Source organism: Halichoerus grypus, chromosome 13 (assembly GCF_964656455.1).
Source record: "Halichoerus grypus chromosome 13, mHalGry1.hap1.1, whole genome shotgun sequence".
Taxonomy (NCBI): domain Eukaryota; kingdom Metazoa; phylum Chordata; class Mammalia; order Carnivora; family Phocidae; genus Halichoerus; species Halichoerus grypus.
The window spans coordinates 63,355,433-63,368,518 of record NC_135724.1 but is presented as its reverse complement, the minus strand read 5'-3'; the positions used below and the strand labels follow the sequence as shown (position 1 = coordinate 63,368,518).

General features: G+C 42.1%; 1 protein-coding gene across 3 annotated transcripts in view; it reads left to right on the top strand.

The window, feature by feature from the left end:
- The window catches only part of PIEZO2 (piezo type mechanosensitive ion channel component 2), a 492,797-nt gene extending 481,439 nt beyond the window's left edge, over positions 1 to 11,358 (top strand). For all 3 annotated transcript variants that reach the window (XM_078060633.1, XM_078060632.1, XM_078060634.1), the window contains 7 exons: positions 1,459 to 1,647; positions 1,988 to 2,080; positions 3,379 to 3,551; positions 5,410 to 5,538; positions 6,757 to 6,836; positions 9,402 to 9,585; positions 10,432 to 11,358. In XM_078060633.1, the coding sequence (XP_077916759.1) occupies positions 1,459 to 1,647; positions 1,988 to 2,080; positions 3,379 to 3,551; positions 5,410 to 5,538; positions 6,757 to 6,836; positions 9,402 to 9,585; positions 10,432 to 10,684 (1,101 nt within the window). In that variant the 3' untranslated portion in view covers positions 10,685 to 11,358. The remainder of the gene's footprint in view (positions 1 to 1,458; positions 1,648 to 1,987; positions 2,081 to 3,378; positions 3,552 to 5,409; positions 5,539 to 6,756; positions 6,837 to 9,401; positions 9,586 to 10,431) is intronic.
- Positions 11,359 to 13,086: the final 1,728 nt, after the last annotated feature.

Genomic DNA, 13,086 nt, shown 5'->3' with positions numbered 1-13,086 from the left:
GACAGCAAGGGGGGAGGACTGCATCCCAAGACCCAGGGCACCGGAAACCGTGAGGTACTACTTCCTTTGGACGAATGGGCGGGGAGCTCTTACGAGGGGGTTTCTGAGTCAGAGCTCACATGACTGCCCCACGTTGATACGGGGCCACTTTTCATGGGAGCAGCTGTGTCGGCCCCATTTGTTGGCTCTTACAAGCCTTTCACTGCCTTTGAGCCAACATGTGCAACCTTCTTAATACCATAGTGAGGAGGTGACACCCATTGCCTGTCCTCCTTGTGCAGGTCGGTGTCTCTCTGCCCTAGAACACTAGGCACTCCTGCTCACAAAAGGTTTAGAATTATTGTTATTTTATCTTCAAGAAATAAAAAGCCTCATTTTAATGTATCACCTCTACTTAAATATATACTTCTATCTTATGCTAAGTCGATGGATATTTCAGAATATAAGACTTTTTTAAAAAAGATTTTATTTGTTTATTATTTGAGAGAGAGAGAGATTGAGAGAATGAGTAGGAGGAGTGGCAGAGGGGGAAGCAGACTCTCCGCTGAGCAGGGAGCCCGATGTGGGGCTCGATCCCAGGACCCTGGGACATGACCTGAGTGGAAGGCAGATGCTTAACCACCTGAGCCACCCAGGCGCCGGAGTATCAGCCTTCTAAATCACACCTGGTAGAACTTCCTGAGGAACTTAGGCGTCTGGGAAGTCAGTGTCAAGGGAGTCCAAGCAAACCTGGCACTCATTTCTACCCTGTCCCATCGGAGACTGAAACATTACCAGTCACAATCTCTTGTCTGGTGTGAAGCAGAGGAGTAAACTTCTTTTAATAGTACTTTTTCTTGGGGATTATTCAGAGTCGAACGTGCTATGCTTCAGGGGGCTTTATGAATACACTTTATGAAGCCAGAACAATTTCCTGAAAGGCAGAGTCTTGGCATATGAACACCCACAAATGCAGGCCACTCGGTCCTAGTCATAGTTTACTGTTTTTTAAAAGATTTTATTTATTTATCTGAGAAAGAGAGAGAGCAAGCATGAGCAGGGGGCAGAGGGAGAGGGAGAAGCAGACTTCTCAGAGGGAGAGGGAGAAGCAGAGGGAGGAGCTCGATGTGGGGTTCGATCCCAGGACCCTGAGATCATGACCTGAGCTGAAGGCAGATGCTTAATGGACTGAGACAGCCAGGCACCCCCCCACACACAACAGTTTTAAGGAGAAGTTCTCTCAGGTCCCATTGGTCCCTCATGGTACCACTGTGGAGATGTGTTGGGAGCTCATTACAGCTTCACATCACTACCTAACTTCGTGGGGACAAGTTTGCTCTCCCCACTTCAGAGTGAGCAGAGCACAATCAGGCCTCAGTCAGGTCCTGTGGGAAGAGCGCGCATCCTCCCCCCCCCCCCCCCCCCCCCGCCTGCTTCTGGTGCCGGGAGCCTGAGCCCTGTGTGACTCATCTGTTGCAGAGATACCCGCAGCCCCGGGGGCAGAAGAAGAAGAAAGTGGTGAAGTACGGCATGGGAGGCATGATCATCGTTCTGCTCATCTGCATCGTCTGGTTTCCCCTTCTCTTCATGTCCTTGATCAAATCTGTGGCGGGGGTCATCAACCAGCCCCTGGATGTCTCGGTCACAATTACCCTGGGAGGGTACCAGGTAACTGCTGTGTACCTCCCCCCAGGTCTGGCGGCCCTGCCCGCGTCTTTCCTGACCACCAGCTACAGGATGTTCAGTTAGCTCTTGCGGCCAGATTCCCCCCTGCATTTTAACTGGTCAGCAAATATGTGACATATGAGATAAAGCACAGAAGACATTGAAAGGGTAGTTCTGTTCTGGTGTGGGGCACTGGAGTAATCACTTCAAAAAGAGATCCCTGAGGCCAGTTGCCATTGGGTACTCAGTGGGTGATGATATACTGTGTAAAGATTTCTCTTTTAACCCAGGATGCAGAGATGAGCCTCGGGAGTGTTGACATCACTGTTTCTTTGTTTTCCAGCCCATTTTCACAATGAGTGCCCAGCAAAGCCAGTTGAAAGTTATGGATCAGCCAAAGTTTAATAAATTTATGAAAGCTTTCTCTAGGGACACTGTAAGTAAATGCGTATAGTAGATGTCTGTGAAGACATTTCATCTAGGTGAGCTTACTGCTTGTCATTTTATTCACTGTTCTGCCATGGCCTGTGGTGGTGGGAAGGACTCTTCAGGGATTACCAGTGGCCATTGGCCACTTGGATAATCTGAGACATTATGTCTGTATTATTGGATATAAGTGTCAATAAACATAATTTTAATTCAGGACATTTTAATGTAAGCTCAACAGATGTAGGTCCTCTTTTATATTTTTAAATGTTTTTAATTGTGGTAGATACTGATCCCTTTGATCAGTAGATCTACTCTGAGAATCTATCTTCAGGGAGTAATTCAAAATTTTGGAAAAGCTCTGTGCAGGTACCTGCTTGTGATGGCATGCTCTGTATTGACAAAAGTTGGAAGCAACAGAGGGCTCAACAAGTAGGGACTGGTTGAATAAATTATGGCAAACGTATCGCGTGAATTTGATAGGCACTGGCTTCTCTAGGGTGGTTGGCGTGGGAGAAGGGGTCTACCGCTTTTCATTTTATTTACATGCTATGCTGTCTGAAGCTTCTGAAGAAGTTTCCAAGCAACTTCTTTTGTAATACAAGATAATCATTACAAAGACTATGCGTGGCATGCACATTTCTCAAGATAAAACATAAATGAAGAAGAATATATGCTATTATTTTTTTTAATGATTTCCTACTGCATATAATGGTGATAATATTCTGTTGGCAAAGTTGTGGCTGATGTATTCTTTTCTCTCCACTGCAAACTTACAATAATATGATAAATTTATTTTTCATAATTAAAATTTGCTTTACAATAATACTTTCTTATTTAAAGAAAATGATTAGGCAGACAGATGCTTAGCTGTTTTATGAAATTATCAGCCTATAATGCACACTGCCCAAACTCATCTCAAGGGATGTGCAGCTCTGAAGGTAGGACCAAGATATAGTGGGTGGATTAAATTTGACTGTCTCATGAGAGAGAACACCCCAAGAGCTGATAAATTTCCTTCTTAGTGGGGAGGAGAAATGACACCAAATCCGTTGATTTTTCTTTATTAATTGGAATGATTCCATACCTATGCTGGTACTGAGATTGCTCTGTGTAACTGGGGCTGCCCATCCCAGTGCAGAGGGGAACAAAATAGTGCCACGGAGCACCAAGGCCATCCACTGTAGAAACTGTCCTTCCAGAGGAGAAATCCTCTTTCTGCAGTCAGTTAATAGGAAGAGTAATCACTTTATCTATTCATCACCATGTATATGATCTCTTTATGCATGTGTATTTGTGTACATACAGGGTGCTATGCAATTTCTGGAAAATTATGAAAAAGAAGACATAACAGTAGCAGAACTGGAAGGAAATTCAAATTCTTTGTGGACCATCAGCCCTCCCAGTAAGCAGAAAATGATAGAGGAACTCATGGACCCCAATAGTAGCTTCTCTGTTGTTTTTTCATGGAGTATTCAGAGGTAGTTACTGTCTTTCCATGTATGATTTCCCCCTTTCCCCGCAATCCAAACTTGGGGTGGGGGTGGGAGGCTAGAAGGAAAGAAAAATTCAATTGATGTGGATTTTAGTTGACATTATGCTTTGGGAACATTCATTCGATGCTACAGCTAACCTTTGTGTTTATTAAATAATGATCTGCCTGGGAATCTGGCAAAAATAAGAACTTTTTAGTTTTCCTTTTTCCTACTAACTTCAGTCTCTAAAGAGAGGCTGGCAATGAGTTCTGTGAACAAGAGAGAGAGGTAAAGTGAAAAGGAAAAGGGTAAGGACTTATAAAATGAAATAGTCTGATGACTGTAAGATTTCCCTGAAAGGGTGAATTTTGGTCTTATGAAGAAACGAAGAACTTGCAGCCTCGGAAACCGCAATTCTCATTACATCCCCCCAACATGGGGAAACCCTAACAGATCTTTTCTCCACGCGTGGGGTGTGAGAGCAGCCTGGCAGCCCCAGGAGGGGGAGAGCTGAGACTCCTTCTCACCTAACCTGAGCCAATGGCCAGCATGCAGCCACTACTTTGCTCTTTTGTTTTTTAAGTTTTTATTTAAATTCCAGTTAACATACAGTGTGATATTAGTTTCAGATGTACAATATAGTGATTCAGCACTTCCATACAACACCCGGTGTTCATCACAAGTGCCCTAATCCTTAATCCCGTCACCTACTTCACCCATCCCTCCACCCACCTCCCCTCTGATAACCAACAGTTCGCTCTCTGTAGTTAAGAGTCTGTTTCTTGGTTTGCCTCCTTCTCACTTTTTTTTTCACCTTTGCTCATTTGTTTTGTTTCTTAAATTCCACAGATGAGTGAAATCATATGGTATTTGTCTTTCTCTGACTGACTTGTTTTGCTTAACATAATACTCTCTAGCTTTATCCACATCTTTGCAAATGACCAGATTTCATTCTTTTTGGTGGCTGAATAATATCTATATCTATATCTATCTATATAGATACACACACACACCACATCTTCCTTATCCATTCCTAAGAACATGTCTTAAGAAAAGCTCCTGCATTCAAAAACCCATTGTGTTAGTGAAGCACTTGGGGAACCTCGACACAATAAAGTAGTTGAAAGGCTTGGTGTTTGTTTGTTTGTTTGTTATTACAGTCTTGTGGTTCAGGATTCTATGCAAGCTTATTTGGGAAGTCAAGTGATAGGTGCATTTGGGTCCATGATTCCTGGCTTCTAGGATGAAATTAAGAAAGAATCATGATAGGAACCTAAGAAACCTCCAATCTAAAATGAATTTCCAAGGAAATAGTAAAGAAAGATTTCAAAGGGGGCTGTTCAGAATTGAAAGAACTCCTTCCTGAATCTTATTTTCTCCTTTAGAATTTACATCCGAAGTTCCTCACATGAAATTCTAGACTGCCAAAAATTTGTTTTCTAGCCTTTTCTTTGAAGAGCTACCAAAAAATTAACAACATTAAAGATCAACTTTTGATTGAACATTCTTTTAAAAATGTGCATTCTATTAGTCACCATGGAGACTAACCTCATTGGATTAATATAAAGAGTGTTGCAGAAATTCATACCAGAGCATCAAGATGGTTTCTCTTTTAGTCAGCAGACTGCCTCCTCACCTGCCGTCTGTTTTAAAGGTGTTTGTGGCCTCCCTGGGGTTTACTAACTTGGTTGTCTAAGAAGCTGGACGTAAAGGTGAGGTGGACAGAAAAGGTTGGGGTTGACAGTTGTGGACCCAATGAAGACTTGGTGAGATTAATAAAATGAAGAGTCAAATGAATTTTTGAATCTCTCTTCCAGATTTCTGAATAATCACTGACATTGAGCCCTTTTATCTTTCTTCACAGAAACATGAGTCTGGGTGCAAAAGCAGAAATAGCAACGGATAAGCTTTCTTTTCCTCTTAAAAATATTACACGTAAGAATATAGCTAAAATGATAGCCGGCAACAACACAGAAAGTGCAAGAACACCAGTGTAAGTGATTGCTCCTGTTAATAAGCTTTAACAGATGGCTATATCTGGTACAAAATCTCCATTTGCAAATTCACATATGCAAGAAATGCAACTTTCTCCATTCTTCAGTAACTCAAGTGAATTCTACTTGGAGGCCTCGTTGTGTTGCATTAAAGCAGCTCTGTTTTCCTCCCCTCTCACTCTCTGTCCACCTAAAGGCCTGGGAGTCCTGATCTTGTCTCTGAGTAGCAAACCTTGTTCTTATCTAAGCTGATTATCTGACCATAATCACCAAAAGCCAGGGAAAGCACCTGGGAGACCCTTCTTCTACTATTACTCCTGACTTGGGCTCATTGAATGCCTGGCTAATGGATGGGGGATGTGGGGAAGACAAGGGGTAAAAGGAAATTTAGGGGGTGGGGAATCTATCTTAATATATTATCCTGCCATATAAGTACTCCACTTCAAACAAATCCAAGCTGGGATGTTTAGATTCTAATAGGAAAACTAGTAGGGTGGGGGGGGCGGGGAATGCTATGGGTGCAAAACTGCTAAATGACGTTCACCGGCCAATGTCTAGTTCTGACCTCCAGTCTGTGCTGGCCCCACTTTAATGTGTTGAGTATAAGGACAGCCATGATATAGTCCTCACATGTGTTCCCTAAGAGAGCCTTTTTTAATCACTAAAGTTGAAGGAACCTCAAAGATTGTCAGATCTTCCCCCATCATTTCCCCATGAGAGAACAGGCCTAGAAGGACAGAGTGACCTGCTCACATTACCCAGTTTGTCCTCAGCAGAGGGAGGGACAGGTCCAGGCCACCAGTTGTCTCCTTGGGCCTCACTCTTGGCACTAGATAGATTCATGCAGTCTACTTGATTATAGATATAATTATATATCTCCATAGAGTACAGACATAGATCCTAGCAAGAAAGACAGCTGCTTGTTTCAGAAATGGTCACAGACGTGGGAAATCTCTGTAGCAGTTTTTAAGGCATTAACTAGCTCACGTACAGAGTTTACCTAAGTATTCGAATAAAACAACTGAATTTGTTTGGCTTCAGAAATTTCTGATTATAATGGAACCCAGAAATTGTGATGACATCACATTGCATAGAAGTACAAAGACTCACCATCATTTGTTTGAGATGAGGTCAAAAATAGCAACAAAAAATCAGTTTTATGTGGATAAAACAACTAAAACTTCATTACTCTCCCCCCTTTTTTTCTTAACACACAGGACTATAGAAAAGATCTACCCATATTATGTGAAAGCACCTAGTGATTCGAACTCAAAACCTATAAAGCAACTTTTGTCTGGTAAGGATGAGAAGGAATTGTTTCAGAACTTTTTAAAATCCTTTTATTCAGTGTCTACAGTTTGCATTTTCAGCCTTTCTCAAGCTGCTTTCCAGTTTTCTTTCCCTGTGAGACACGGCTTACAGGAAGCATGAGACTCCCAGCTGCGGTCACCAGCCAGAAGGATCCAGTCAGGCACCAGCAGCCATATTCTTCATGGTTTTCATTGATATAGAACGTGATTGGCTTAAATCCACATTTAGCAGCTTTGGTTACTGATTCAGCAGTCTGTTTACTTGTTTCTATTAGCATCCATCTCTTTGGCAGAAAATGGCCTTATGCAATATTAAATATGAAAGCCCCACAATAAGAATAATAAAAATGGAGCAGGAAATCTACTTGATTCAGCCCAAGGATGGTTAAGTATCAATGTTAGTCTCTAGGGACTGTGTTTACCCAAAACAACGATGATGATAGGATGTTGATGCTTGGGGATTCTTAAGCATTAATTACTAAGCATTGTTTGACTTCATCAATTGCCTGGATCAGAGCAGATGTGTACATGTGATAAAGGTAGAAGGACAAAGCAGTTATCCAAGTCATGTTCACTCCTTTGTCAACGTGGGTTGCTCATGGTCACCAGGCAGTGCATCAGGCACTGGAGACCAGGCTCCAGTGGTCTGATTAGATGTAAGTAAACAACTGGAAGCCCCCATTGAGATCACCAGAAGTAGAGGCAGGATAGAGGTTCGGAAGACAAGCATGGGTGGGTCCCACATCTCTATGCTTTTCTTCCTCAACAGTCAAAAATACATATGTCTTACACGGTAATTGTGAGATGCCTTGAGAACTTTGGTATTTCCATTTCAGTCCAAATAGTTCTAGAAATGCTTAGTCCAAGAGCACAAATTGCTCAACCATGAGTCATTCCCTCTGAAATGCTTCTGTCCGTCAGTGGGCCCTTCACAGCTGCTGAACCTCATCAGATGATCCCGCAAGCCTGCTAGGGCACTCCTTCAGCTGCCTCCCTCTCCCTGGCAATGGGTCTCAAATTTTCCCCATTCCCCCCACTTCCTTTCAGCTTCAGGAAGATGGGGCACCTCCCTGCAGGGTCAGCCTCACTTTGTGCCCAGATTCCCAGCCCCTCCCCACCCTTATTTTCCCCTTTCTCAGCCACATGTTCTGTGCTCCGCAAATACAGGCCTATTGGCTGTGAGTCATCTGAGATCCAGCCAATGACTTCTTGTCCAGACCACATGGTCTTGGTGCTCTTGGGTCCTGCCAACCCAACAGCTTCTCTAATGATCTTTACCTAGTTATGTCTGATCTTTAGCATAGGTTGGTGGCTATTGCCAATCTGTAAAGGAGGAAACTGAGGCTCAGGGTGTGAATTACTCAGCAGAGGTTATACAGCCAGTATGTGAATAAACTAGATTCAAACCTAGGCCAGATGTTCCCTCTCAGAACTCTCTAGACTTCAGAACCAAGATTCTTTTTGTTCCTGAGCATTCTGGGTGGTTCACATTTGTCCTGGGTAAGGGTTTCTTTCTCTTTACCAGTTTCCTGCCTCACTCTCCATCAGTCCATACATCCATCCATCCATCCAATCCATCCATCCATCCATCCATCCATCCATCCATCAAATAGACATTCATTACCAGGCACTGTCCCAGATCCCTCTGATCCAGGAATTTAGCAGAAAATAATGCAGACACAGCCCCTAGCCTCACAGTCCACCACCAGGACTCTCAACGGAGACCCTATTATCATTGACAGGGATGGTATTTTCTTAGAAAGACTTGCTCAGAGAACTCCCAAGCTTTTTTCCACCCTTTTACTATTCTTTTATATTGACTCTGTGATCCAACAAAAGCAATCATTAATCACACATCATGGATTTTCAGAACTTTACTGAGCTTCATGTCACCAAGCCTTCCTGAACTAGCCTCCTCTCCCCCTCCATCTCCACTTACTGAAGTTCACACTCTGCAAAACTCAGCTCAGAAGTCGTCTCCTCTGCGAAGCCCTCCTGGATCCTACCAAGCAGATGTAGTCTCCCCATGCTAACAACCTCACTGGTGCAGGTCCTATAGTGCCCATAAGTCCCACTTGTATACATGGCCTGTTCCCGCTGAGATATGGAATCATGCTGTACTCAACTTTGTAACCCTTATCACCTGACAGAGTGTCTCCCTCTTCAAAGACATGCAATAAATGCTGGTAATAAGATTGAATTAGTCAAATGACTAAAAACTCAGTGATTTGGGTTTTTAAATGTCTAACTAGTTGTTTGGAATTATCAGCAAAGACACTCAGGTGATGGGTCTTCCCTCTCTCCTGTGATGTGTCTGCCATGCTCACTCAGCAGCAGTGAGCTACATGTCTCGTGACAAGGAGAAACTTTATGTACACTTAGGGCCCACTTTTCTTTCTCTACTCACATTGTTACCATGTCCCTGTGTCCTACTCATCCTGGCACCACATGCTATGGACAGTAGTAACTAGGTTTTGCCATCTGAGGACTGCTAATTGCATTAAATCCTAATAGTCTCATGCTAACTTGATTTCATTTTTCTCCGCTTCCAGAAAATAATTTCATGAATATCACCATCATTTTGTCCAGAGACAATACAACTAAATCTAACAGTGAGTGGTGGGTTCTCAACCTGACTGGCAATAGAATATTCAATCAGCATGCCCAGGCCTTGGAACTGGTGGTCTTCAATGACAAAGTCAGCCCCCCAAGTCTGGGGTTCTTGGCTGGCTACGGGTAAGAACTTATTTTACAGTTAACAGTTACAAGAGTCTACTTCTGTATCATATAAAGTTGAGGATGGGAAGCCTTGTATCTTCCTAGAATTCTTGAACTTAATAGCTGCAACATTAAAATTCATAGGTCACTGGCCCTTCATTTTAAAAAATGAAGAACCGGAGTTCCAAAGAAGTCAAAATGCCTGATGTCAGTAACACCCTTAAGGACAGGTCTAGAAGTCCTATGTCCAGTTTCTTCACTCTACACCTTCCTGTTATGTTTGAGGCCACTAAGTGTTTAAACATAGAAATTGATGTAAGGTTACCTCTTTTCTGTTTAGATTGTCTTCTGACCTTAGCAGACATGGCCTCAGTCAGACGTCGCAGTTTGGGACATGGTCCAATGTCCAGAATGGTCTGAAGCTACCGTTTCACAGTTTTCTGATCCTTAAATGCTAGGACACATACATCCCCAACAAGACACGAACGTCTGTTAAAAAATCATTGTCTATGCAAAATTGTATTTATAAAAATAAAGAGCTAGGTGCAGAAAAGTGTATATAGTACAATGGCATTTTTACCAAATATATTATGTGGTTTCTTTATATAATATATGCAGTAAAACTACCTGAAGTTCATCCATGAAACTGTTAACACTGGTCATTTCCAGAATTGAGATTTTTTTTTTTAATTTTCATTTTTTAAGTCTTATAGTTCTGTAAGGGAAAAACTTCAAGCTTTGATAAGTTTATCATATCTTCATAGAATTGGAGGGAAATACTGTTTGTTTGTTTTTTTTCTCTTAGATGTGTTCTATTAACTGTATTTAACTAGTAGATACAATTTCTACTTTTTTTTTTTTCAGTATCATGGGATTATATGCTTCAGTTGTCCTCGTGATTGGGAAGTTTGTCCGTGAATTCTTCAGTGGGATTTCTCACTCCATCATGTTTGAAGAGCTTCCAAATGTGGATCGAATCCTGAAGTTGTGCACAGATATTTTTTTAGTTCGAGAGACAGGGGAACTGGAATTAGAGGAAGATCTCTATGCCAAATTAATATTCCTGTACCGCTCACCAGAAACCATGATCAAATGGACTAGAGAAAAAACAAATTGATACTTTAAGACAGACTGCAAATCAAGTTAACATTTGAATTTTTTTAAAAGCACAATATTCTCATAAGAGCTAAGCATTTCTAGTTGGACAGAAATGGTTTCTCTTCTGACAGGTGTTCAAAAGGAGCTGACTTCCTTTTGCAGTCTAAGCTACCTTGCAAATGAAGGCACTGTTGAAAAAGTTATTTGTAATTCCATTTCTCCAAAATCAGGGCTACTTGTTTTATGTTTTAGTCAACAGTGTCTTGCATTCTGATTGACTATGCAAAGGAGTCATTTATGGGTCTCCTCCCTCAGAGAAACAGGAGAGAAGAAGGAAGAAAGAAAGACACCCATGTTTTTCTGCGCGGGGACCTGAAGAGATCCTATAATGGCGAACGCTGCGCTCTGTCGCCACGGGGAAGCTGCTGTGAGGAGAACAGATGGCCTCAGCACACCCCGAAAATAGGCAACAGCAATAGGAGGCTGAAACTCCTGAACGGATTTCTAGGGGGAAACGAGAAAGGGAGCCAAGGACCCATGAAGATACCAGAGGAAGGATAAGCCTCATTCTAAGCAAAAAGTTAACGTTAGTGACACTCTTACTGCCTTATCTTAACTGAAGACTAATAAAAAATCTTTCCATTAAACACCAGTGACTTCTCAGGAAAAAAAAAAAAAAAACAGCAAAACAAATATGTGGACATCGGCTTTGCTGAGGCCCAGCTCGTGACTCTCTTCAGTGGTGGTGGCTGTCCTGCTTCAGTCACTGCTCCCCGTCACACACAGGCTCCAGGTGGAAGGATAAAAATGGTGCCCAGCTGGGCGTGGAATGAATACTCTGACTTTGTAACTCTTTACTAACTGAGGTCATGAACGCTCTTCTACCTTTCCCCATCCCTCAACACGCTTTTTCCCATTTCGATGATTTAAGGCAATGGTGTTTTCCAGTATGTGACATTTCCTTCCTGTTTTTCAGGTATATCAAAAGTTTACATATTCCAATTCACATTTTTACATCTGAGACGGGTTTTTTAAGTTCATAATTATGAAAGAAATATGTATATTGAGCTTGGGGAAATAAAAAATGGCCTTTTCTTAAATTATTATTATTGGTAATACAACCTCTTCATTAAATAACAATGTAGCATGAAAATTTATGATTGAAATGTAGTTTTCATTCCGTATTAAAATACAGTTTGTGAGGAATCATCGAATGGACTAGAATACGTCAAAAAAATGATCCTATGTAGTTTGGGTTCAGGACTGACTTAAAATAAAGCACATCTTGCAAAGTCATTTCAAGAATATTCTTCATTCTGCCTCTTTTGCATTAAGTAGGAAAAATGATTGTTTTCAATACTGTGTACAAAGTGTTAAAAAAATGAACTGAGAGAAGAATTCACTTCTTGGTGGATTTGTCTTTCTCATGCAAATAATAAGATTATATTATTCTATGTGAATAATATAAGCAGGACACAACTGGTAACAAATTAATTTCCAAAAGTTACGGTGAATATGGAGCTGTTCAGTGTCTTCTAGAAAACTAGTGCATATTTGTTCTTCAAACGTGAAAGCCAACATACTTCCGCACTTCGGAAATCAACTCCTCCAGTCATCATAGCAATAAACTCAGACTACTGGGGCGCCTGGGTGGCTCAGTCGTTAAGCGTCTGCCTTCGGCTCAGGTCATGATCCCAGGGTCCTGGGATCGAGCCCCACATCGGGCTCCCTGCTCCGCAGGAAGCCTGCTTCTCTCTCTCCCACTCCCCCTGCTTGTGTTCCCTCTCTCGCTGTGTCTCTCTCTGTCAAATAAATAAATAAAATCTTTAAAAAAAAAAAATTTTTTTAAATAATAATAGACTACTTAGGGGAACTCTTTGGACCACGTTCTGATTTCCCAACAACAGCAAGAATCACTGTGCATATTTCTGGTTGTGAATTCTTTCTTTTAAAGATGTCAACGCAAGGGAATTTCCAGAGAGTGCGTTGACACATTTAGGAAAGAGGAGAAGTAGGCAAAGCTCCTGAGAAGAAAGTGTAAAGTCAAAGTATACCAGAATGGTAATGTTCCTCAAGAGAACAATTTCCAAGGTTCAAGAAAAAGCTTCCCCATGTGTCAGAGGGGAAAATGTCAAAGGAAATCTAAAAGATAGAAATAAAGAAATGTAGAAGGGAAGTGCTTCTTCCAGGGAGGGCTGTGGAGGCTAGAGTGGAAATGGCAGATAGTGAGGAGGTCTTCCAGTGCTGGCCCGGCGACCGTGAGGCAGGGAACCCCCAGGCCAGCAGGTCACTTCCCCGTTCAGCCTCGTGTATCCGACAACATGAAGGGGTCGTTCTCCGGTACGCAGCCACATTCTAAGCCCTGGCCCAGTAGACGCTCCTTGTGAGAGTGGCCTGCCACCTTAGATTGGGTTCTCTGGA